At 44.6% G+C, this 27,420-nt stretch overlaps 1 protein-coding gene across 1 annotated transcript in view; it reads right to left on the bottom strand.

Moving 5' to 3' along the window:
• Nucleotides 1–27,420, bottom strand: part of LOC129860454 (phosphatidylinositol 3,4,5-trisphosphate-dependent Rac exchanger 1 protein-like) — a 131,177-nt gene that overhangs the window by 19,253 nt on the left and 84,504 nt on the right. Inside the window, exons 17-32 of the mRNA XM_055930846.1 lie at nt 22,314–22,406; nt 20,926–21,074; nt 18,561–18,646; nt 16,827–16,966; nt 14,531–14,642; nt 14,159–14,343; nt 11,221–11,382; nt 10,779–10,989; nt 9,116–9,356; nt 6,000–6,206; nt 3,842–3,930; nt 3,630–3,712; nt 3,043–3,133; nt 2,741–2,866; nt 2,168–2,209; nt 1,490–1,707 (exon numbers count right to left, since the gene is read on the bottom strand). Of these exons, the coding sequence (XP_055786821.1) occupies nt 1,490–1,707; nt 2,168–2,209; nt 2,741–2,866; nt 3,043–3,133; nt 3,630–3,712; nt 3,842–3,930; nt 6,000–6,206; nt 9,116–9,356; nt 10,779–10,989; nt 11,221–11,382; nt 14,159–14,343; nt 14,531–14,642; nt 16,827–16,966; nt 18,561–18,646; nt 20,926–21,074; nt 22,314–22,406 (2,235 nt within the window). The remainder of the gene's footprint in view (nt 1–1,489; nt 1,708–2,167; nt 2,210–2,740; nt 2,867–3,042; nt 3,134–3,629; nt 3,713–3,841; nt 3,931–5,999; nt 6,207–9,115; nt 9,357–10,778; nt 10,990–11,220; nt 11,383–14,158; nt 14,344–14,530; nt 14,643–16,826; nt 16,967–18,560; nt 18,647–20,925; nt 21,075–22,313; nt 22,407–27,420) is intronic.

The following is a 27,420-nucleotide window of genomic DNA, read 5'->3' as shown; positions in this document are numbered from 1 at the left end:
ATATGGACAGGAGGGACCTGATCCTAGATTAGCACTCATATTCCAAGACTAATACTGAATATGTGACTCGTTTCAGGAAACTAGGCATATGTCACAGGTCACTACTTCCCAGGAGAGGCATTTGAACAAACATACATTTTATCAAAATGTGTTTTTTGACAGAAATGCCTTCTGGAACATGTGAATGTTCATGTGCGTTAATAACAAACTTCTATGCCATCTATAAATACAATTGTTAAATTACGAGCCTAGTTGGTTTAGCTACAGAAAAAGGCAGGGCCTTCCTGCTAGCCATGATTGGCTGAGATAATGGATGGATGTAACCCAAAACGGACCTCGTGCATCTGGTAACCCAAAACGGACCACGTGCATCTGGTAACCCAAAACGGACCTCGTGCACCTGGTAACCCTGCAGACATGCAAGAGCATGAGTTCGGATTGGTCTGCCATGTAGCATGCTTCTGTCTATAGCATGAGCTGCTCAGTATGTGTAGGTAATCCTTTCTAACACTGCTTTAAAAAAAAAAGAAATCACAAAGTACTGCAAAAGTGTTGCTAATGCTCTCCACTTTCTGGAGGACGATCGTGCCATGCTGACTCTCTCTGACTCTGAAAATATATCAGATAATGAGCAAATCCCTGATTTAGGTTAAAAAAAAAACATTTTCATTGATCCAGACAATGAAAAAGGCGATCAACAGTGTTCTTGTCACAGAATAAGTTTTAAAATCAGTGGAATGCCCGGTGGAAGCAGAGTATGATAGCTAGGGAGATGGAGAAAAATCTGGCGTTTGATTGCAAATATGTGGAGGGAATCAAAAAGGGAACACATAGAAGGCTGTTGTATAAAGCACCCGTCTCCGCATCTCCCAACTAAGGGCAACCATTGCATTTGTGACAGAGAGGGAGAAGTGTCCATCCATGTATATGGGTAAGAGTCTAGCTAGCTTCATTTTCATATATTATACATTTTAAATTTTGACAGAAAGTTTTTTTCATTGCAAGTTAAAGCCTACTGTTAGCTAGCTAGCTAACGTTAGCTGGCTGGCTCGCCAGCTAACATTACGTGTATGATCTGTGTAGTAATATTATTAGCATCTCAGAAAGCCATTTGCATTGCTAGTGATAGCCTAAAGTTAGCTAAGTAGCTAACATTGAACCTAGTTGGTTAGCTTTAGCTACCTGCAGATTCATGCATGGTAGTAACGTTATGAGTTGGATTATGGTTCAATGTTTAGCTAGCTAGCTACATGTGTAAACAAAATACTTACTGGTCAAACTAAATCAAGCTCAAATTAAGTATTTGACTCCGGTCTGCTGAGTCGAAAGGGAAATAAATCATACAGCATTAATGTTTAACGTGTTCTGTTGATAATCAGTGTCTCTTCATTCTGATGCTTGTTCTTTTACAGTATTTGGTTATTTTCAACAGTATTTGGCTATTCTACAAAGTATCCAGATATTCTTCCACCACAGTACCGGCTCTTACCACGTGGGGCGCCAGCGTTGCCTGGAAGTTGAGCAGCACGCCGATGGTGGCCGCCTGCTCCAGCCACTTACGGCTCGTGTCCTTGCAGTCTTCCTCGTACTCTCCAGCGTTGTTGAAGTGCGCCTGCAGCGCCGCCAGGAGCTGCTCGGCCAGTGTGCACACAGCGCTCACCGCACTCTGGCAGAAGATCACGTCCCGCTGCAGCTGCAGAGCCGTGTCTGGGGCCGAGGGGAGTGGAAGAGGGGTAAATTATTGTCTGTTTATTGTCTGTTTTCACAGAAATTTGCTTTGCTTCATATAAACTCTTCACAGGACATTTCAAAAACAGCAACATACAAACCATATGGAAGGCAGGGGACTATGCAAGTCATTAGACAGGCGGAGGGGTGGGGTTGAGAGAGAGAGGAGTATAATGGATTGAGGTGAGAGATAGGTTGGAGAAAGAGAGGTAAGGGAGGGGTAATTGCAAAAGAAAGAGGATATGATAGTGATAGACAATGAAAGAGAGAGGAAGGAAGGGTAAAAGAAAGAGGGAAAGAGGGCACATGAGACGGACGGTTGACAGGATTTTGACAACCGTTATTACTCTCAACCCAAAACACCGACATAAATACTGCCTCTGTCTGGTCCCTCAGAGAAGTAAGACAATCAATCATCTAAATCTGACACAAGGCTTACCTGTACATTTGAGCAGGGCCAGAAGCACCTGGTTCTTCCCATCTACAGAACAAGGAGGATTTTATTACCCGAGTGATCCACATGTGTTTCTGCGGTGTCTGCATGTGTGTGTGTTTGTTTGCATGATGGGTGTGTTACACGTGGGTTTCTGCTGTGTCTATGTGTGTGTGTTTGTTTGTGTGATGGGTGTGTTACACGTGGGTTTCTGCTGTGTCTGCGTGCGTGTGTGTGTGTGTGTGTGTGTTTGTTTGTGTGATGGGTGTGTTACCCGTGGGTTTCTGCTGTGTCTGTGTGTGTGTGTGTTTGTTTGTGTGATGGGTGTGTTACACGTGGGTTTCTGCTGTGTCTGCGTGCGTGTGTGTGTGTGTGTGTGTGTGTGTGTGTGTTTGTGTGATGGGTGTGTTACACGTGGGTTTCTGCAGTGTCTATGTGTGTGTGTTTGTTTGTGTGATGGGTGTGTTACGCGTGGGTTTCTGCAGTGTCTATGTGTGTGTGTTTGTTTGTGTGATGGGTGTGTTACGCGTGGGTTTCTGCAGTGTGTGCGTTTGTTACACGTGTGTGTGTTTTACTGACCATCCACAAATCGTTGCAGGCTCTCCACCAGTGTCTTAATAGAGCTGGGCAGGTTCCAAGGGTCCTCCTGGCTGTTCTTGTGGATGATGTGACAGCGCACCGTCCAGTCTTCAGTGTGACGGAACTCTGCTCCAGAAACAGGGGGTTTCAATGATTTGGTTAATTACCAATATAAATGCTATGAGAATTCTTCAGTATAACACTTCACACATCTATACACACACACATTCTCAGTGAACCCTGACAACTCTAAACAAACATATACTCAGACATGTCTTACACACACAAACCGTAGCTGGTACCTGGCTTAGTGTTGTCAGTGTGAAAGTGCTTGGTCTCCTCGCAGGCCTTGGTCATGACGGGCCCTTTGAGCAGGCTGTTGATGGAGTCCACCTGCAGATGACAGTCACAACCAGTCAGACCTCAACACACAGAGACTGGCCTCAGTCTCTCAGGCCCAGGAAATCGACGGGAGCCAAAATGGTGGTGTCCCTCGGGGAGTATGGGAGAGGTCAAAGGGCATGTGATGTCGGTACGAGTAGATGCAAGGAGGAACACACGTCTGTGTGTGTGTGTGTGTGTGTAGAGAGAAAGAGCGAGAAAGACAGGATGGCAAAGAGGAGAATAGAGAGATGGCACAACAAGGCAATGCACTACAGATGTAGACCAGACAGATTACTATGAACATGATGTTTCTGAGGGCTAATGGAAAAGGTGTGTGCGTGTGCATGTGTACGTATAATATTAGTGCAGAACAGTGGCTTCACTACACACGTCAACACAGTTTATAACAAAACAGATTGAGAACAGCATGGCTACTGCCTGATTACAGAGGTAATGGTAAAAGCAGTATTGTGCAAAAGATAGTGTAGTGGTAAAGATGGAGAACCTGGTTGAAAAGGTGCTCCAAACAGCCGTGCAGCTTGTCCTGCTTGTCGGAGGAAATACTCATGTCACAGGGCAGCTCATCACCTGAGAGAGAGAGAGATGGGAGGGACATTGTGTACATTTTTCCACATAAGTCAAACCAACGTGATATTTGTTATCCTACAGGGGTGTGAACATCTTAGTCTAGCCGTTACTTTATGAACTGCTTCTTACCTGAACCCATCTCGTCACTCCCCAGGTAAGAGCTGTTGCTACGTACACTTGTGTACGACAAGACGGAATCCCTGTTACTGGTACATTCACTGAAAACACACAGAGAGCGAGAGAGATGGTCAGAAAGAGTTGAAAAACAAACCCAGAGTACATTCATTCCCTACAGAAAAAAAACAAAAATGTGGATGGAGTCTGTCTTGTAAATTATAGGCAGAGCGAGCAGTAGTCAAATGCTTCTCACAAACATCAACTTACTTGATTGGCATGACTAAAATGCATTCCACTATAATGTCGTAAGGTGTGGCTACACCAATGTCCCAAATAAGATGGTTAAAATAATACATAACCAGAAAAGTTGAAGTCAAACGATACTCAAACATTAAAGAAGATCACAAGCCTCCACAACAGCAAAGTTTTTGCATAAAGGTACAGTTCAGAAAACAAATTACATTTAGATACGTTTCCATTTGGCAGTGGCTAGTTTAACAAAACCAACGTTTGGATTGCTGTCACTCCTTGTCCATAGACTGCGGTAAGGAAACAAATACGTACATTTGCTGAACCATCCCTTCAACGCTCATTAGTTATTCTCCAATTATCCCTACATTTTCAATGCATTTTAATAGGCAGCCCTACTGTTGTGAACATTTCTGTGTGCGTCGTGGATTAAGGAGCCAGGAGTAGCATTATCATCGTGCTTCGCACTTAAACAATCACTTTGTTTTACTATAATCACCCAGCTTGGCTCAGCAACTAACTGGCCCACACTGTGAACTGCAACTAACTGGCCCACACTGTGAACTGCAACTAACTGGCCCACACTGTGAACTGCAACTAACTGGCCCACACTGTGAACTGCAACTAACTGGCCCACACTGTGAACTGCAACTAATTGGCCCACACTGTGAACTGCAACTAACTGGCCCACACTGTGAACTGCAACTAACTGGCCCACACTTTGAACTGCAACTAACTGGCCCACACTGTGAACTGCAACTAACTGGCCCACACTGTGAACTGCAACTAACTGGCCCACACTGTGAACTGCAACTAACTGGCCCACACTGTGAACTGCAACTAACTGGCCCACACTGTGAACTGCAACTAACTGGCCCACACTGTGAACTGCAACTAACTGGCCCACACTGTGAACTGCAACTAACTGGCCCACACTGTGAACTGGAAATCACAGGAAGACACTACAGCTTAGTGAGTTGTTTGTGAGTCGGGGTGTTGTCTCTATTATTGCCTGCCCTATAAACAGTGTGCGTCTTAATATGTCTGCCAATGGGATGCTGGATCATTCCCGTCGAGCTGGGACTGAAGTGCCAACCCTTACGTAAAACACATGGGAGTTTGGCCTTGATTCTCTCCTCCGCACACACAGGCACTCTTGCGCACACACACATGCTCTCTGGGAGAGGGTTCCAAATTTAGTCCCACCTCATGGTAGGTTTTGGAGCAGCCCACCCTCTCCAGATGTGACGAGACTGACTGCCTGAGAGACAAACTAGACTGATGGCTCTGAGATACAAATAATATTACGACAAAGATCATACACGTAACGTTAGCTAGCGAGCCAGCCAGCTAACGTTAGCTATCTAGCTAATAGTACACTTTAACTTGAAATGAAAACAACTTTCTAACAAAATTAGAAACTTGTAATATCTGAAAATGTAGCTAGCTAGACAATCTTACCCGTATACATGGATGGACGCTTCTCCCTCTCTGTCACGGATGCCATGGTTGCCCCTAGTTTAAAGACGTAATCCGGAGACAGGTGTTTTCTCCATCTCCGTAGCTATCATACTCAAATTCCACTGATTTCAAAACTCGATCTCTCGGCATGTCAAGCCCATTCATTATCTCAGACAATCATGGCTAGCGGGAAGGTTGCTGACTTTTTCTGTGGCTAAACCAACTAGGCTCGTAATGTAACAATGTTATTCGTATTTACAGACAGCATACACGTTTGATATTAAGGCACATGAAAGTTCACATGTTCCAGAAGGCATTTCTGCTCAAAAACGCATTTTGATAAAAAAAAAAAAGAGTTTACATTCAAATGGCTCTACTGTGAAGTATTGACGCGCAACATTCACCTAGTTTCCTGAAACAAGTCACCATTATATCTTGTCTTAAGTCTTTCTTATCTTACCTGTAGGAGTCCCTGTAGCTCATGGTGTCTTGGCCCGAGTCCTCTTGGTCCTTTTCCGTCACCTTGAAGCAGACCCTCTTGATGCCCCCGTGCTCCGCCTTTTCCTGGTCCCCCTCTTCGGGGGTCACGGAAGGGGGCTGAATGGCCTCGTAGGCTGGGGACTCGCTGCCCTGCGGCTGGGTGGGCTCCGTGATCGAAAAAAGGAGGCTGTGGTTCCCGCCCGCCACATTGGAGGAAACACACGAAAAATAAGAGAAAGGGAACTATATTAGAAATATTCTCATAATGTGTCTGTCTTTTATGGACACACACTCTGCTTTAATATGCGCACACTTAATTTACACACACAGTAAAGAAGGTTTTCCCTCCTCTCAATAGGGTTGTGGTTTCACAGCCTATTCCCGCTTGCCCAGTCCATGAACAGTTTTGGACTGAAGAATTCCCCCATTTATTAGAGAGAGCGAGAGAGAGAATGTGTATCAGAGCTATTCAAATCAAATCAAACTTTGTAACATAACAATAACGAGTCTATATACAGGGGGTACCGGTACCGAGTCAGTGTGCGGGGGTACAGGTTAGTTGAGGTAATTTGTCCATGTAGGTAGGGGTAAAGTGACTATACATAAATAGTAAACAGCGAGTAGCAGCAGTGTACAAAACAAATGGGGGGAGGGTGTCAATATAAATAGTCCGGTTGTGATTTGAAGCTGTTAAGGAGCCTTTTGGTCCTAGACTTGGCGCTCCGGTACCGCTTGCCGTGCGGTAGCAGAGAAAAGTCTATGACTTGGGTGACTGGAGTCCGACAATTTTATGGACTTTCCTCTGACACCGCCTATTATATAGGTCCTGGATGGCAGGAAGCTTGGTCCCAGTAATGTACTGGGCCGAACGCACTACTCTCTGTAGCGCCTTACGGTCAGATGCCGAGCAGTTGCCATATACCAGGCGGTGACGCAACCAGTCAGGATGCTCTCGATGGTGCAGCTGTAGAACTTTGAGGATCTGGGGACCCATGCCAAATCTTTTCGTTCTCCTGAGGGGGTAAAGGTGTTGTCGTGCCCTCATCATGACTGTCTTGGTGTGTTTGGACCATGATAGTTTGTTGGTGATGTGGACACCAAGGAACTTGTAACTCTCGACCCACTCCACTACAGCCCCGTCAATGTTAATGGGAGCCTGTTTGGCCCACCTTTTTTACTGTAGTCCACGATCAAGCTCCTTTGTCCTGCTCACATTGTGGGAGAGGTTTTTGTCCGGGCACCACACTGTCAGTTCTCTGACCTCCCTATAGGCTGTCTCATGGTTGTCGGTGATCAGGCCTACCACTGTTGTGTTGTCAGCAAACTTAATGATGGTGTTGGAGTCGTGTTTGGCCATGCAGTCGTTGGTGAACAGGGCGTACAGGAGGGGACCAAGTACACAGCCATGAGGTGTCCCAGTGTTGAGGATCAGCATGGCAGACGTGTTGTTGCCTACCCTTACCATCTGGGGGTGGCCTGTCCGGAAGTCCAGGATCCAGTTGCAGAGGGAGGTGTTTAGTCCCAGGGTCCTTAGCTTAGTGATGAGCTTCGTGGGCACTATGGTGTTGAACACTGAGCTGTAGTCAATGAACAGCATTCTCATATAGGTGTTCCTTTTGTCCAGGTGGGAAAAGGCAGTGTGGAGTGCGATTGAGATTCTGTGGATCTGTTGGGGCAGTATGCGAATTGGAGTGGGTCTAGAGTATCCGGGAGGATGTTGTTGATGTGAGCCATGACCAGACTTTTTTTCTCCTCTGGTTGCACATGTGACATGCTGGTAAAATTTTTGTAGAACCGATTTAAGTTTGCCTTCATTAAAGTCCCCGGCCACTAGGAGCGCCGCTTCTGGATGTGTATTTTCTTGTTTGCTTATGGCCTTATACAGTTGGTTGAGTGCTGTCTTCGTGCCAGCATCGGTCTGTGGTGATACGAATAAACGGCTACGAATAATACAGATGAGAATTCTCTTGGTAGATAGTGTGGTCTACAGCTTATCATAAGGTACTCTACCTCAGCAGAGCAATCCCTCGAGACTTCTTTAATACTAGACATCGTGCACCAGCTGTTATTGACAAAAAGACACACACCCCCACTCCTCGTCTTACCAGACAAAACTTCTCTGTTCTGCCAGTGCATGGAAAATCCCGCCAGCTCTATATTATCCGTGTCGTCATTCAGCCACGACTAGGTGAAACATAAGATATTACAGTTTTGAATGTCCCATTGGTAGGATAGTCGTAGGTCATCAGTTTTATTTTCCAATAATTGAGTAGAACGGATGGCAGTGGGAGTTTACCCGCTCGCCTATGGATTCTCAGAAGGCAGCCTGACCTGTAGCCTCTTTTCCTGCGTCTTTTATTCACGCAAATTACAGGGATTTGGGCCTGTTCCCGGGAAAGCAGTGTATCCTTCTCGTTGGACTCGTTAATGGAAACGATTCCCGTTCAAGAAGGCAGAAATACAGCGGGAATGACGCGTCATATGATGCAAAACCCGTCACACCAGCTGTATTTCTATCTGCTTGAACGGTGAATAGCTCATATACACATAAAAACATAAAATGACCCAGGAATAAATAGAACAGACATGCACAAATACGATATAGCATTCAAAATGCGTGACTCTTTCCTTTAAACAAGAAAAACAGGAAGCTGGACAAACAGGGCCAGGCCTCAGGAGACTGCCTGGGGACAACAGTTCCATAATATCTTGGCCTTTCATTTTCACGCAGAATAATAACACACTTTATAAATACTGAGCTAAATTATATTGTATGCTAAAAAAATATAGAAATTATATACAGACAATAACCCCAAGCACACATTAAAATCCACAAAGAAATGATTAAATCGGGCAAAGAAATCAACATTTTGCAATGGCCATCTCAGTCTCCGGACTTGAAACACATTGGCAACCTGTGGTTTATAGAGTCATTTTTACTCGTCTTTATCAAGGGTGTAAAAACTTTTGGAACCCCACTGTATATTTGGCCACATTAAATGAGCTCGCGGAACGTGTCTGGCTCGAGAGCCACCGGATCGAGATCCCTGACGTACAGTAGGTACTTTGCAAGGATGTTCATATATGTGTACTTACGCGTCTATTTGGGTGACGTACTGCCTCATCTCTTGCACGGCGATGTTCAGGCGGCTGTAGAGGCGGATGTATGCATCCTGGATCTCCATGTCCTCCTGTTTGAGCCTGTCTGGGACGCCCTCTCCATAGCCCTCGATGTCCCCCTCACCATCCTCCTCCTCCCCGAGACCGCTGCAGCTGTAAGACGGGGCACCCATGCTAGTCACACAGTGCTGGGTGTGAGACATGTGAGACAGGTTAGCTGTGGGGAGAGAGAAAATAAATAGATGAATAAATAGAGGTAAAGAAATGAAAAGGAAGTGAAAGAGTATTAAAATAAGTGTCTACGTCTTTGAAGTTAAGAATAGTTTGAAAGGCTGCACTTCACATCGTGATGTCAGAAAAGCAGAGGTAAAAATAGAGGGGGAAAGAGGGAGAGACAATCAACGTTCACTTCCAGAGACCTATACCACATGTTGAGCTTTCATACACAATAACACTCTGGTGAATATACAACCTATCATTTTGACAAAAACAGTGTGCTTGTGTATAAAGGGCCCATTACACATTGCTGTTCTATGTACATTCTACTGCCTTGAGAGTCATGAAGAAATGCCCTAGAATATGACAAAAATAATTTGTCTAATTCACAATTCTACTTCCTGATCTAGAAGCCTGAGGGTGTAATGGTAGCACATAATAGCACAGGCTACGATTAAGTCGAGGAACTGAGGAGAGAGGAAGGTTGAAGCAATACTAACGATGCTAATCTTCCAGTCAGACGGCTGGCTGTCTGTCTGTTGCAGCTTCCTCTGTCTCTTCCCGTCTCAGTGTTTCTCTGAGCAGTGTCAGAGCGGCCCGTGTGACAGGCCGAAAGGCAGGCTACCGAAACCGCAGAGACCGACAAAACACAGACAGGAGGACAAGATGGGCCCACAGAGATACGTAATGTTCTATTTAATTCTGGGGATGGGCCAAGGGCTACACCTGTAAATATCTCTCCCACCGACTCTCTCTCTCTCTCTCCTCTGTTTCTCTCCCTCTTCTCTGTCCTTCCCTCTCACTTTCTGAAGAATATTCCACCCTTGGTGTCTTGGAGGGACCGCTTTGATGACATTATTCACCAACACCCACAGAGGGGATGGCTAAACGTTTCAGAGTTGGGTGGGGGGGGGGGGGGGGGGGGGGGCGCCTGAGGTTAATGGTTGTTTAATGGGAAACCAATGGAGACGATTAGAGTGGTGGGATTACAACTACTTTACTGCAAATGTACTGCGGGAGTTGTCACTATATGCGGGCTAAAGGCTAATTTACTCAGTTTGTTTCATCACAAGAGCTTAAAGTAATTTGTACTGTGGGATGTAATTGATCAAAGATGGTATTTAGTGGAAATTATCTCTTTGTTTTAAGCTTTAAGGTGGGTTAAAGGCTAGCTCTGTGCAATGTTGTACAGGGGATCTTGGCTATTGTTGGCAAAACTCACCTGTGACTAGAATTCCACAAAGTAACTGAATTGAGGCATTGACATAACTCTACAAAGTTGCTAAAGAGCTGTGTAGTATGTGTGCTGCTGTACTGTTGTTCTTTTTGTAATCTAAAGGTATATGTGCATATAAGTGTGTACTGTATGTGTGTGCCAGTGCATGTACAGTACACACACGTCTGCATTGTCTTCTCACCCCACCTTGGTTGGGGTCCAGGCCGTAGAAGGAGTTCTTGCGTCCGAAGCGGAAGCTGAAGGCCCTGCCGGACACCATGGGGGTCTTGGGTTGGGACACCTGCATCAGGTTGACGTGGCAGTTGGTGGGCACAAAGTCCATGCAGCCCAGCGGGTGGGCCAGTACGCCTGCCTGCTTGAATGTGGGGCACGCCTTTTTCCTCAGCTCCTGGGCAAACTGAAAACAACAGCTAATGAAAAACGGTATATTTACCGCTATCACATAATGATGGATCAATAGTCGTTGCTGATCTGAGTGTCTGGCGGGGGAGGGGGAGAGACAAGGAGAGAAAGGAGAGAAAGAAGAAAGAGAGTGCGAGAGAGAGAGAGAGAGAGAACTTGAAGACATTTGTAGCTGCTCTTGCACTACAAAGGGGGCTATGATAGAGGGATCCTGTAGATCTTGTACCTGCTGGTATCTGCTGATTCGCCGGCGGATGCTCTCCAGCTTGGTATCACAGATGTTCCTGAACTCAAATTGGGGCATGGACATCACGCGGTCACTCTGCGAGATCAGCTGGCTGCAGTTACGCACAAAATGACTGTCGTCGCTTGCAAAGGCCTCCAGGATCTGACAGGGCAGAGTGTATGTTTTAAATCCCTTTGGGTTCACGGCTTCAAGTTCAAGTGATTTGAAGTGATTTTTGCATGGAGAGAAGAGCACGAAGCAACCTGGGAACCATTCACTCCTATTGTTCTCATCAGAAATGCTAAATGGTAGAAATCATGGCTGTGGCGATGCAATAAAGACAAACCCAAAGTGTTTATGCTAATGCTAGGAGACTACAACAACAATGGACATTTCCTGTTCCTTGACGGTATGGCCGAAGAAGCCTTCAGGCTACAGCGACTATCTGCATTGACCCTTCCATTCTCTATGCACATTCTACACACTCATTTCCTCACACACCTACATTCAAACATGCACTCACACACAATCATCATATACGCTGCTGCTACTCTGTTTATCATATATCCTGATGCCTAGTCACCTTACCCCTATACACTTAACCTATACAGTTAAAGTCGTAAGTTTACATACACTTACGTTCAGCGGTGGGCCGTCAGGGCCGGCAAGGCCTTCTCTGCTGGCCTAAACATCATCAGAATATACTTTTTTTTTTTTTTTTTAATATATTTTCCCACAAATATGTATTAAATTATTCCCCAGAGTAAGAGTTATACTCTTCATTTCATAGCTTTCCTCTTGGTTGCACTGCTTCCAGCCCCAGGTTGAGATTTGGAGGGCTGGTCTTTATGTTAGATCTTTTATCCAATCATATTCAGCCATCATGTGTTGCCAGGGGTCTAAAATCTGCCCTCAGGCCTTCAGAATCAACAGTGCGGGTGCTTGTAGCTCATAGTGAATGGAAATGAAAATTTAGTGTCAACCAATCAGCTTTAGAGTTGGCTATTGTACGCCTGCTAGCTGGCTCCAGTGTTACACAGGAGCCAGCTAGCAGGTGTAGTGCGTGCACGTCTTTTGATTGGATTACCAATATTGAGAGGCAGGTCCTATGGGCAGGTCTATGCAGATCTAAGAAACTGAATTTGATAAACAAATTGATTTGCGTACTACTAAGCTGTTTTTTCAACACACAATGGCGGAAGGAGGAGAAGATATCGATTTGGTCGAGGATATAATTATATAACGCCATTCTCAAGACGAACTTTTCAAGAAAAGTTAGACATTGTAAGGAGAGGTCGCCCGACGCCACAAAGCCTGTCACAGGCGGGAAAGGGGTTCGTTCGCTCGCCACTTTCAAAGTTTCAACTACGAGCGCTGTCAATGGCTCACAGGCTCCTGGCTCCGAGAAGCACTGCAAACTGTACTGCTGGGAATGCCTATTATTTGCAAGTGATCGATTTGGTGTTTGGAGCCACACTGGCTTTGCAAACTTGAGTTGTCTAACCAAGGCAGCAACGAGACACCAAAGTACGGCTGGGCACTTACAAGCAATGGTGCTTTTGAAAACTTTTGGGGCCACCAGAGTGGATCTACAGCTCAAATAACAAGCGCGCAGGGCAACGGAGCTGCACAATGAAAAGGTGAAGGGAAATATTGAAAAGACTCATTGATTGTGTGATGTTTTTGGGTAAACACTGTTTACCCCAAAATATCAATTTGTCAATTTCAAGGTGACGCAACGCCTGGTTATACTGCGTTTCTGTCTAAATGTATAGTGTCTAGAGCCATGGCATCATAATGAGGTGGATTAATTCGGGTGGGACTGTGTAGTACCTCACTGAAGGCCCAGGCCCCAGGCCCACGGCACGCCACTGCTTACGTTGGAGTCATTAAAACTAGTTTTTCAACCACTCCACAAATGTCTTGTTAACAAACTATAGTTTTGGCAAATCGGTTAGGACATCTACTTTGTGCATGACACAAGTCTTTTGTGGGCAGAACTGAAAAAGTGTGTACGAGCAAGGAGGCCTACAAACCTGACTCAGTTACACCAGCTCTGTCAGGAGGAATGGGCCAAAATTCACCCAACTTATTGTGGGGAGCTTGTGGAAGGCTGCCCGAATCATTTGACCCAAGTTAAACAATTTAAAGGCAATGCTACCAAATGCTAATTGAGTGTATGTAAACTTCTGACCCACTAGGAATGTGATGAAAGAAATAAAAGCTGAAATAAATCCTTCTCTCTACTCCAAGATGGCGTAGTAGTCAGACGTCTTTGTCTTATCGTGTCCCGTGTATATATATTTTTTGCACTCACTGTATATAGACTTTTTCTATTGTGTTATTGACTGTATGTTTGTTTATTCCATGTGTAACTCTGTGTTGTTGTTTGTGTCGCACTGCTTTGCTTTATCTTGGCCAGGTCGCAGTAAATGGGAACTTGTTCTCAACTAGCCTACCTGGTTAAATAAAGTTTAAATAAAAAAATAAAAAAATTCGGAAATTACAACATTTTTAAAATAAAGTGGTGATCCTAACTGACCTAAGACAGGGAATTTTTACTTGAATTAAATGTCAGGAATTGTGAAAAACTGAGTTGAAATGTATTTGGCTAGGTGTATATAAACTTCCGACTTCAACTGTACATATCTAACCCTGCCTCTCCAGTATCACATTATAAATATGGTATTTGACGCTGTTTCTTACTGATTCCTGTTCTTCCTATTTCTAGTGTTTTTGTTCAACTTTAAAAAAAAATGCATTTTATACTGCATATCCTGCAAATTATACTGCAGGGAAAGAGCAAGCAAGAAAAGCATGTCACTGTGCTAGCGTACGTCACAGTAAAAACTTGAAACTGAACCACATACTGCTGCTAGCATGATAAGAGTAGCGTAAGCATGCTAATACTACAAAAAACAGTGGACTTGTGCTGTACCTTCGCAGTAAGGCTGAAGCAGCCCTTGGGCTCCACCATCTTCTCCAGGACGTGGCTCTTGATGCCGGCAGTACTGACATACTCGTACACCACGCCGTGCTCCAGGTGCACGTTGTCCACCGTCATGCTCACCAGGGGCACCGTGTCATCAGACAGAGACAGCCGGCTCAGGCCCCCACTGCAGTCTGGATTGGACAAAGGGACGCTTTTGAGTACCTACTTTCAAGTACACACCTGTTAGCAGACAGACACAAACATACACTTCTATGGTGAGATTGTGTAAGGTACATGATCCGTTCCCATTCTTTCTTTCTCTCTCTCTCTCACCCCCCCCCCCCCCCCCCCCCCCGGTGGTGAGGTGGTGTACAGTACCTGTTCCATTCCTGCCGTTCTCCTCATCGATGTCTGAGCATTTCTCTGCTGTGCGGGCCTTGAACGGGCCCCCCTCCTCCACATCCTCAAACACACGGTACACCCACTGACACTGACAGGACACAGGGAGAACACACCAGGGTCAAACACGGGTGTGTTTGTGTCTCTAGGTGTATAATATGCGTGCATACATTCAAGTGGGTGTCTAGGTATCCGTGCAAGAGCATGCTTGGAATCACATGTGCTTCTCTGGCAGTTAAAGAATTTGTGTGTGATTGAAGTAAAAGAGACATTAAGATGTACTTCAAACAGAGTTAAGCCAGGTTAAACATCAACAACGCAGGGGATTGGACAGGAGGAGCCAGGTTAAACATCAACAACGCAGGGGATTGGACAGGAGGAGCCAGGTTAAACATCAACAACGCAGGGGATTGGACAGGAGGAGCCAGGTTAAACATCAACAACGCAGGGGATTGGACAGGAGGAGCCAGGTTAAACATCAACAACGCAGGGGATTGGACAGGAGGAGCCAGGTTAAACATCAACAAAGCAGGGGATTGGACAGGAGGAGCCAGGTTAAACATCAACAAAGCAGGGGATTGGACAGGAGGAGCCAGGTTAAACATCAACAAAGCAGGGGATTGGACAAGAGGAGAGGAGCCAGAGTAAACATCAACAAAGGAGCTCCTAATGAAAGCACTCCATAGCAGAGGTGTGGACTCGAGTCACATGACTTGGACTCGAGTCAGACTCGAGTCACAAATATGATGACTTGCAACTCAACTTTAACACCAATGACTCGTGACTTAACTTGGACTTGAGCCTTTTGACTTGACCTGACACCCTCCCCAAGCCCAGATATAAAAAATGATGCTATTAAAAAAAGTAATCAACTCTTCATTTAACGGATTACAGTTTGAATCGGACTGCAGCCAATCAAATTTGCCAGCTGAGAAAGTTGTGCGTGGCAGTGCAGAGGAACGTCAGCGGGTGAATTCAGATGGAGCCTTTGGAAAGATGACACCCCAAATTATTATTTTTGGATATAAAGATGACGCTGTATCAACAAAAAATGGATTGCAACTTGCAAAACAAATCGGGAAGAAAATTATAGACGGAGGCGCAACAATTTCCAACTTTGTTCGACATTTGAAGCTGCACAAAGAACGGTAAGTCGTGGCTAATATAGCCGACAGCTATATATTTTATTACTTTGCTAGTATCATGTAGGCTAGCGTAACATTAAATCAATGAGCCTCCACACAATCAGTCAGTGCGCGAACGTGATCATTGCACCCAAGATTGAGCTACAACTGGCTAGACAGTTGATAGCCTAAATCCTACCTGATGTTCCTAAATCAAGGTTGGGCGATTGAGGTTATACGATTGTGTACAAGCCTATTTTGCACCATAGCGATCCTCAATAGTCGATCACTATTTGGGGGGGGGGGGGGGGGTCTTTCTCATGGCTACCCATGTATTTCCATGGAAATATAACGTTTATTTGGTAGATAATAAAAATAGATATTTTTACAATATTCAAGATTTGCGTAAATGCAATAATATACTAACTATTACTCTTGTTAAAAATATGAAATGGTATTACATTTGGTGATGAGCACATTATGACTCGTTTAGGACTCGAAACATGACACTTATCGGTCTTGACTTGAGACTTGACTGGGACTTGCCTGTCTTGACTTGGGACTTGAGTGCTAAGACTTGAGACTTACTTGTGACTTGTAAAACAATGACTTGGTCCCACCTCTGCTCCATAGTATACCCTGCACTGTCCCAAGCTGATAAAGCCAAAATATTTGTCACAGTAGGAAAATAACAACAAGGGGAAAAGTAGGTATATTGGCAGTTCACTGTAAACAATAGTGAAATTGAGGATGCAGAAGAACCCTGGTTGTGACGCATTAAACCAGTCAAACCCTTGCATGTGACACTGTAGAAGGGAACACACTACAGTAGTGTGATTGAAACACGTCTTGACACTGGTAGAAAAGTCACAATGTACTTTAGGCTAAAGCCATCATGGTTGAATCTCTGATCATGTACGTTTCCCTAATATTGTACGTACAGTACTAAAACATTGTTTGTCGTGAAATGTCTCTTTCTTTAAAAAAAAGAGATTCTCCCTATGTATTTGAATGCTTTATTGACAGACAGTAAGAATCAGAGGGGGATGAGACAGGGATTGAACCCTGTTTTCCAGTAGGGAGTCCCATGTGTGTACGGATCCGGTAGTGTCACCGCTGGACCACAGCTTTGCACGCAAACTACGTCTCACCATGTCGGGCTGATCCTGCTGGTCGTGGTGGGAGGTGAAGTGCTCCAGGACCTCCTGGTAGTCGCTATGGTTCATGTTGTTGCCATTCACCTTCAGGATGCACTGACCTGGCTGGAGTCCTGCCACCGCCGCCTCCGACCCTATAATCACACAGGGGTCAAAGTGGGCGGGGACACAGCTTCTCATGTGTCATCCTGTAACCACCGATGTCACAGAACGTATGCATGTTGAATGAATGTTTTTCTATAATAACAGCATATGTACAATGTATCCTCATCTATCTGGTCCATTCTGTAAATATTTAGTTCATTCTATGTTATTCGGAGATCCCATTGAGATGAAGAATCTGTTTTTAACATGATCAGAGAATAAGGCATATCCAAGACCATCTGCTCATCTAAGCAGTAGATAGGTGTGTGGCTCAGGTGGTAAAGCATGGCATTAGCAATACCAGGGTTTTGGGATTGATTCCCGGGACCACAGATGCATAAAATGTAAGCACACATGGACTGTATGTCGCTTTGGATAAAAGCATCTGCTATATGGCATATATAATTATTATTATTAAGCTATGTGTATACTATTAATTAAAGTTCCTATATTGTTTTGGTCCTCAAATAAGTTGTCTGGTAACACTTTAGCTGTGCCCTAAAATGAGAACAGATCTCCTGTCCCGTTTAAAAATACCAGCCCTAGCATAATTTCCCCAGTGATCCACCTCACACAAAGCACACGACTCCATATCTTCAGTTTAGCAGCCAACCCAAGCCAACCAAATCCCAGCCGTCAACCAGGATCCTGGTTTAGGAGACGAGAGAGGGAGCTGGGGAGTAGGATATCATTCAGAAACTCCTATGGGGCCAGTAGCTGAAAGGAGCCTGCGTGTGTGTGTTTGTGTGTGTGCAGCCAGAGCAGAGTGTATGAGACCCCGGGTCGTGACTCCTTCTCCCTCAATGCAGAAGAAAATAAATCGGCAGCCATGTTTCCTCCTTCCTTATCCAACTGTTTTACACATTTGGACTCATCCCTTGTTCGTGACTCAACAGTTGTAAATACAATTAAAAATGTACTTTGACCCTAGCCTGGCGAACATGTGGTCCTTTGACCCTAGCCTGGCGAACATGTGGTCCTTTGACCCTAGCCTGGCGACCATGTGGTCCTTTGACCCTAGCCTGGCGACCATGTGGTCCTTTGACCCTAGCCTGGCGACCATGTGGTCCTTTGACCCTAGCCTGGCGACCATGTGGTCCTTTGACCCTAGCCTGGCGACCATGTGGTCCTTTGACCCTAGCCTGGCGACCATGTGGTCCTTTGACCCTAGCCTGGCGACCATGTGGTCCTTTGACCACAGCCTGGCGACCAAGTGGTCCTTTGACCCTAGCCTGGCGACCATGTGGTCCTTTGACCCTAGCCTGGCGAACATGTGGTCCTTTGACCCTAGCCTGGCGAACATGTGGTCCTTTGACCCTAGCCTGGCGAACATGTGGTCCTTTGACCCTAGCCTGGCGACCATGTGGTCCTAAAAAGCAGAGCCTCAAGAAACTGGACCTGAAGTTAACAGGTGCATGGCTGGCAGGTAACGCCTCATCCTATAATGTAATGTTGATTTAAGGAAGCCCCCCGCTCCCCTCTGAATCAGAGGGGTTGGGTTAAATGCGGAAGACACATTTCAGTTAAATGCATTCAGTTTTACAACTGACTAGGTAACTCCCAATCAGAGAGGCTCTTACTCACCTTTCCTTACTGCGTGTACATGAGGTGGGGCGGAGCCACTGAGTTTGAAGGACAGGGCACCGGGAGTGTCTGGAATCTTCACAATCCTATAACAACAAGAGAGTGTGTATGTGTGCACACGTGTGTGTAGGTCAGTAGAGGCTCCTCAGAGGAGGAAGGGGAGGACCAGCATCAGTGAATTTAAAACAATAGTGAAACATGAAAAAATGTATCCCTTTTTAGATAAAACTATACTTAATATATTCACCTCACCAAATATTTGATTAAAACACACACTTTTGCAATGAAGGTCTACAGTAGCCTCAACAGCACTCTATAAGGTAGCACCATGTTGTAGCCGGAGGACAGCTAGTTTCCATACTCCTCTGAGTACGTTGACTTCAATACAAAACCTAGGAGGCTCGTCTTTCTCACCCCCCTTTTCCATAAACTTACACAGTAATTAAGATAACTTCCGGAGGATGTCCTCCAACCTATCAAAGCTCTTGCAGCATGAACTGACATGTTGTCCATCCAATCAAAGGATCAGATAATGAATCTAGTCCTGAAAGTATAAGCTACAGCTAACTAGCACTGCAGCGCATAAAATGTGGTGAGTAGTTGACTCAAAGAGAGCGGGCAGAACTGAAAAAGCGTGTGCGAGCAAGGAGGCCTACACACCTGACTCAGTTACACCAGCTCTGTCAGGAGGAATGGGCCACAATTCACCCAACTTATTGTGGGAAGCTTGTGGAAGGCTACCCGAAAAATTTGACCCAAGTTAAACAATTTAAAGGCAATGCTAACAAATACTAATTGAGTGTATGTAAACTGCTGACCCACTGGGAATGTGAAATAAATAAAATCTGAAATAAATCATTCTCTCTACTATTATTCTGTCATTTCACATTCTTAAAATAAAGTGGTGATCCTAACTGACCTAAGACAGGGAATTTTACTAGGATTAAATGTCAGGAATTGTGGAAAAACTGAGTTTAAATGTATTTGGCTAAGGTGTATGTAAACTTCCGAATTCAATTGTACTTCGTACCCTTGCACATTGACTCGATACTGGTACCCCGTGTATATATAGGCAAGTTGTGCGGTCCCTCATCCACAGAAATAGCACTACACCACTGCAAGTCAGATCTGTGGTAGGTCTGTAGCCGGTGGTGTCTGTGTGCTGCATGTGTTCCCCGCTCGCTTCAGCCATGTGAGCAGAAGCCAAAATGCAACCTTCCTGTGCTCATTACGAACAGGGTAAATAAAGAATATTGAATAACAGCACCATGGACAACTCCTCCGTTCACCCGGAGACTTGGTGCTGCCATCTTGATCTGCCGCTGACCACGTTTTCAGCCTTCTCCCATTTACATTGTGTCATAGTTTACACACGGATTAGCCTACACTGTAATTCCTTCAAATCCATGCACCATTTATGCAGTAAACGGAGCTATATTTAGGTGCTATCCATTGTTTGGAGGTGCAATTCAGAAGACTGGTAAAGGCCCAGTGCACTGCTTTTGTGAAAAAGTATTATTTTTCCCGATACTAATCTGGAATCTGATCCAGAAAATTGCCCATATCTGTTACAATACTCGTTTTCTCTGATTACTCGACACACCCTTGCATGTGATCAGGTGTGTATTCATTCCGCCGATTCTGTTGAAAAACGTTTCTTAAACAGAAGCAAACGGAACAAAAACAGGGATAAACATACCTGTCCAACAGAAACTCGTTTGCAACTGTTGGACTAATGACTACACACTAGATGCAGGTAAGATTGTGCAAGGCGGTATTGAATGTGTCAATGTCTGTCACCTTGATGACTCAAATTTCTCTCTACCTGTTCACCTACATTGTAGACTTTCATTCATAGGCTAGGTTGGAGCAACCACATGATGTGTACAGGAACATTTGAGTATCATGAAGTAGCCTAAACCTATCAGTGTTACATTAAGCTGGATGAATCAAATACGACAGCCTTCCAATATGCTGTAATAGAAATAAGGCCAAGCTCATAAAAAAATAATCGTCCTCCCTCATCTTAAACAGCACTGACTGCCACTAGTGTAGGTGTGTAGAGGATACTTGTCTGTGTGCATATACATGCCTGTGTACTCACTCCTTGGCAATGACCAGCAGGCGTAAGGAGCGGCGGATGAAGAAAGGCCTGGTTGATAGTGTAGGTGTGTAGAGGATACCTGTGTGTGTGTGTGTGTGTATACACACATGCCTGTGTACTCACTCCTTGGTCTTGGTGTTGACCAGCATGCGTAAGGAGCGGCGGATGCAGAAGGCCTGGTTGATAGTGTAGGTGTGTAGAGGATACCTGTGTGTGTGTGTGTGTGTGTGTGTGTGTATACACACATGCCTGTGTACTCACTCCTTGGTCTTGGTGTTGACCAGCAGGCGTAAGGAGCGGCGGATGCAGAAGGCTTGGTTGATCATGGTCTCCACCTCCTGGAAGGGCCTGAGGAACACCAGGTCCTCGTTGATGGTGAAGATCTTCCTACCCTCCTGCAGCCCCGCCATCTGGAGGGGAGGATGGAGAGAGAGGCAACAACGGTGGAGCATCAGGGTAGGTTGTCTCTTCATTTCTGGTACGTCAGTGTCCATTTTGTTTTTCAGATGTAAATAGTGTGAACAATTTTCGACCAGATTTCACTTATAAAAGCTGGATAAGTGATGGCAATAGCCTAAAAAAATAACATCTAAATGATCAAAAACACAGCGATTCTCACGGCAGCCTTTATATCCTCTCTGGCTAGCCCAGGACACAGGGACCAGATTCACTAGTATGACGCTTGGCTTTGGTTGTCTGGGGGGCTGGCTCTGGAGGACAGCCCAGAACAGGAAGGCACAGTGGCCCACTGAGTGAGTGAGTGAGTGTGCCTGCGTGCGTTTTCACATTTGTGTGTTAGGTATTCACCCTGCAACCCTCCCGGAGTCCCTGGCTCTCCCAGGTTTTTCCCCCCCACTGGGCCCGGGGAATCAGCTGGGCCTCATTCACAAAGCACACACACACACAGACGGACTCAGTGTTTGGGCAGTCTCGGATACACACGCTCTGTGTCAGCCAGGCCCCAACTACACTGGCACTGTCTGGAGCAGAGGAAGGGAGGAATAGCAGGAGTGAGATGGAGTGGAAACGAGAGGGAGGAAAAATAGGGTAGGGGACACAGAAGGAGTGTGAGAGGTTCATTTTAGGAACTGTACGGATGATGGTACAACTGTAGGCCTGAGGGCGGGAGGAGTGAGTTGGAGTGAGGGAGGGGAGTAAGATATGAAAGAACACTGAGGGACAGTCAGGGAAGGAGTGCTGTAAGACTGTGTTTACCAATCCCTTCCTCAGGGATCCCCAGTCGTTGCACATATGCTCCGATCCAACTAGTCAACAAGACCTTGAGGAGTTGATTCAAAAAGAAAGAAAGAGAGTAGATAAGGATGTCCTCCAGCTGCAGACAGAAAGACAAACAAGTATGCACAGAACCCCCCCCCCCCCCCCCCCCCCCATCCACACACAGAGCTGAGATGGCAGTGAGGAGAATGTGAGCAGGCATGTCTAATAGTTCTGATCCCCACACTGAGAATAAAGTCCCCATGAGGAGAGGGACAGGTAGAGTGACATCACTACCACTGTCTCACACACTGGGACTAACGGGCTCTGTCAGTAAGGAGGAGGAAGCATAGCAGGTGCGTGTGTGTCGTCATCTGTGTGTGTGTCTGTGTGTATTTTACGTGTCTGCGTGTGTGTGTTTATAGACTCCTCACCTCGGCGCGAGAGCCCCTGGTGACAGACCTCACCACGATGGCCTTGTTCTTCTCCTCAATCTCAAAGCCGTAGTCTTCCTCCTCTGGGTGAATCTATGGGGAGACAAAAAAACATCAACAAAGGTCCTTAGAAGGCATTGTCCGACATTGATTCATTCATTCATTTATGCATTAGATCAACGAACCAACAAAATCAGAACATTTTATCTGGCACACTCTGTGCAGTCAATAACAAACGAATGACACAACGGCAATGACAGACCTGCGTAAAATACGTACATCACATTTGGGTTTATTTGGGACTATTCCATTACAGAGCAATAACAGGAGCGTCGCCAATTGCAAGGTGGGGGTTATTTCTCTTCTGCATAGTTGTGATAAGATGGCTATCGCTAACGCCCGTCTGAGGAGACGGGTAACAGGAGAACGGCTAAACAATGGGCTCTGCAGCGTCAAAGAGCTGTGTGTGTGTGTTGGGGTCCATCACTTCAATCATGGCTGGAAGGACTGGGAAGGATTAGCATTTGAGCTAATCATTGGGGATGGGGCATCATGTCTACTTCCTCCTTTGTTCTTCTGAAGAAACGCTAGGGAAAGCTAATGCGTTAATGTTACCCTGGCAATGTAACTTCCAGTTTCCAGCCCTTTTCTTAAGGGGTTAAAGATGTATGGATAAATCAACGAGATGTGTATTGTCCTTGTTCAGCCATGACTACGAGAAACTTAGAATATTACAGTTCAGGTCCCATTGATAGGATAGTCTCAAACGGAGCTCTTCCGGTTCCTTCTCTAGTGACTGTATGTTCGCCAATAGAACGGAAGGTAGAAGCGGTTCATCACCAACGTTGTCTCGTCAGGATACTGGCTCGTCTGCCTCTTTTGCATCGTCGCTTCCTATTTCGAGTCCGGGGCATTAGGGCCTGGTATGGAATAAGCCGAACGTCCAGAGCTGCCGACTCGTTTAAGTAGAAATGTTCGTCCAAATCGAGGTTAGTGATCGCATTCTGATGTCCAGAAGCTATTTTCGATAATAGGAAATGTTGCCGGAGACATTATGTAGATAAGTGTAAAAACAAAAACACACAAAATATCAGGATTGTCACATTTACCAACAGGTGCTGGAAGAATGAGAGGAATTTCGAATCCCCTTAAGAACGGACGGCAGCCTCGGGTTAGATGAACGGAGGAGGGTCGTGTCTATTTCTTAACAACAGAAAACGATTTCTAATGTTAAGGAAGTCTCAAGTTTTCGCTCGCTTGAGTTAGAATAGCTCATGATAAGCTGCAGACCATACTATTATATTACTACTACTACCATATTTACCAGAAGGTCACCTGTGCAACAAGAGGCAATAAAACTCTAGACTACCTTCACTCCACATTCAGAAACACATAGAAGGCTTGCCCTCCATTTGGCAAATCTGACCATAACGCTATACTTTTGAGTAATGCATACAAGCAAAAACTCAAAACAGGAAGTACCAGTGATGCTCAATATGGAAAAGCTACAGGACTGCTTCGCACAGACTGTAATATGTCCCAGGATTCATCCGCTAACATTGAGGAGTTCACCACATCAGTCCCGGCTTCATTAATAAGTGCATCAATGATGTCATCCCCACAATGACCGTACGTACATATCCCAACCAGAAGACATGAATTAGAGTCAACATCCGCAATGAGCTAAAGGCTAGAGCTGCAGCTTTCAAGGAGCGGGATACCAATCCGGAAGCTTATAAGAAATCCACTATGACCTCCGACGAGCCATCAAACAGGCTACGCATCAAAATAGGGCTAAGATCCTTGCAAACCATCACAGTAAAACGAGTCCTATATCGACATAAACTGTAAGGCCACTCAGCAAGGAAGAAGCCACTGCTCCAAAACCACCATAAAAAAAAGTCAGACTACGGTTTGCAACTGCACATGGGGACAAAGATCGTACTTTTTGGAGAAATGTCCTCTGGTCTGATGAAACAAATATAGAACTGTTTGGCCATAATGACCATTGTTATGTTTGGAGGAAAAAGGGGGAGGCTTGCAAGCCAAAGAACACCATCCTAACCGTGAAGCACGGGGGTGGCAGCATCATGTTGTGGGGGTGCTTTGCTGCAGGAGGGACTGGTGCACTACACAAAATAGAAGGCATGAGGATGGACAATTATGTGGATATAATGAAGCAACATCTCAAGACATCAGTCAGGAAGTTAAAGCTTGGTCGCAAATGGGTCTTCCAAACCTATAGAAAATTTGTGGGAAGAACTGAAAAAGCATGTGTGAGCATATATATATAAGGAGGCCTACAAACCTGACTCAATGACACCAGCTTTGATAGGAGGAATGGGCCAAAATTCACCCAACTTATTGTGGGAAGCTTGTGGAAGGCTACCCAAAACGTTTGACCCAAGTTAAAGAATTTAAAGGCAATGCTACCAAATACTAATTGAGTAATTGAGTGTAAACTTCTGACCCACTGGGAATACAATGAAATAAATAAAAGCTGAAATAAATCATTCTCTCTACTATTACTCTGACATTTCACATTCTTAAAATAAAGTGGTGATCCTAACTGACCTAAGACAGGGAATTCTTACTTGGATGTCAGGAATTGTGAAGAACTGAGTTTAAATGTATTTAGCTAACGTGTATGTAAACTTCCGACTTCAACTGTACGTTCATAAACAGAATAATTTGCATTAGGTCTGTCCCCGGAAAAAAATATTGTTCGACCGAAAGTCGCCTGGTCTGTTGACCAAGGCTTTTTGCTCAATTTTTAAATGTCTATTTTTCCATATAAATTTAATGTGATTTAATAAAATCAACTATGTGCAATGAGCTTGTTTGATGCTTTAAGCTTACGGTTTGATGTCTCGAGGGCACCAGAGATCTAGATAACCAGAACTTAAATTGTGAAGAACTGAGTTTAAATGTATTTGGCTAACGTGTATGTAAACTTCCGACTTCAACTGTACTTCGTACCCATGCACATTGAATCGATACTGGTACCCCGTGTATATATAGGCAAGTTGTCGTTACTCAGTGTATATTATTATTTGAAATTTTCTCTCTGCATTTTTAGGAAGGCCCCGTATTTCACTGTTAGTGACAACATTTTATTTGAATCAGATTTGATATGAGAGCCATTGGTAATTACCATCTTCACACACAGTTGGGGGGTTAATTAAATTCTAACTGCGGCTCACGCATGGAAGCACATTACGTTATGGCTCCGCTCTTGGAACATCTTTTTGAAATTACCCCCGTGGAGAAAAAAATCTATCCATTTCAACTGAACTCATGACCGTTTATGGGTGTTGATACTTGATATTCCGTATATATTGTAGAATATATTTATATCTTAACTGTTTTATCAGAACTAATGTTATCAAATGTTTGATTTGAATATGAGCAAACTGTCAAGTGTATGTCTCCACCAAAGCGACTGAACTCATTCGTTTGAATTGTTCTTCCTGATGCTCGCATCCTATGAGACTTCCTTACACACACAGCTGCTTTCCTAAAGACATCTGCCATTAATGGATCTGTTGGACTTCAAAGCCCGGTCTCATCTTCAAAGGCATTAGGAGATGTTTTGAGCTGCATCAGACACTGGGGGGGAGGTGAGATGTCTCCATGTGCTCTCTGATACCACCACCCAGATGTGGTTAAAGTCATCACACAAACACTTGGGCCTTGCGGAGTGAAGGACATGGCTGTTTCTGATCACGCCCAGACTTCTGGGGAAAACCTGCTCCTCTAAATACTACGGTGTGGCAGCTTATTGTTACAGCAGCGGACAAACCATTCAATGAATTACTGACTGGTAACAATGTACAGTGCTGTTACGTTCACACAAGTGTATGTGCTCATTTATGTGTGTGTGTACATTCGTGTGTGTGTGTACATTCATGTGTGTGTACAGTGGTTCCTCCTTTAAAAGTAGCGTCATACTGCAGCACACCTTGTGGGCTGCTGCAGCATTCTATGGCACGTTATTTAATTGTCAGACATTTTTACGTTAATGCAAGTTAGTGCTAGTTTGACCACCAGAGGGCAACTTTGAAAAGCATTTGATATTCCCCCACATTGGCATTACTAGAGAATTTAAAACCTTTTTTGGAATAACAGTGTACATGGGACTGATTTTAAGAAATTTGGCTTAATTAATTGAATCAACCCTCAGGGTTGGAATGGAAAATATTGCGCTGTACAACGTGACGGTCGGTAGTAGGCTACAGCATAAGAGGATTGGAGGATTCTAAATTAATATCTAAGGGGCATAACATTTCCACAGCCTAATTGTAGTGTAACCAATACTAATTTTGTCTATGGTAGGCCTACAGTATATCTCAAAATATTTTTTTCAATGACGTGACTCTCCACCAATAATTACATTTAGAGGATTGGAGGATTCTAAATGAATATGTAAGGGGCATTTTCCGTTAGATATTCTCACAGATCCTAAGGGGCTTTAATATAATTCTAAATGAATTAATAATAATGAATCGCTTTGTTAAAAAAGTAACGATATTTTGGAGATCATTTATGTAATGGTTTTCTTCCTGGGATGAAGGAGAGGACCAAATGCAGCGCGGCTAGTGTTCAACATAATTTAATAAAGAATATGAGAACACTACAAATAACAAAACAATAAATGTGAAAACCGACAACAGTCCTATCTGGTGCAGAACACAAAGACAGAAGACAACCACCCACAATCCCCAACACAAAACAAGCCACCTATATATGATTCTCAATCAGGGACAACGATTGACAGCTGCCTCTGATTAAGAACCATATTAGGCTGAACACAGAAACAGACAAACTAGACACACAACATAGAATGCCCACCCAGCTCACGTCCTGACCAACACTAAAACAAGCAACACACATAAGAACTATGGTCAGGACGTGACAATTTAGTTTTCAAAAAAACGACAGTGAGCGCTTGTAATCTGAATAAAGGCCCAAATAATATTTATAAAGGACAAATATAGCCCTGCTAATAGCCATAATGACGCTGTACGTGACCATGTGTGTTTGAAAGAGTATTTCCAGTAAGCAGCAATTTGTTTTCCTTCATTAGACAACTTTGTTCCAATAATTC

This window comes from Salvelinus fontinalis, chromosome 8, assembly GCF_029448725.1.
Source record: "Salvelinus fontinalis isolate EN_2023a chromosome 8, ASM2944872v1, whole genome shotgun sequence".
Classification (NCBI taxonomy): Eukaryota; Metazoa; Chordata; class Actinopteri; order Salmoniformes; family Salmonidae; genus Salvelinus; species Salvelinus fontinalis.
Note: the sequence above shows the minus strand (reverse complement) of the source record. Positions and strands in the feature narration are given on the sequence as shown.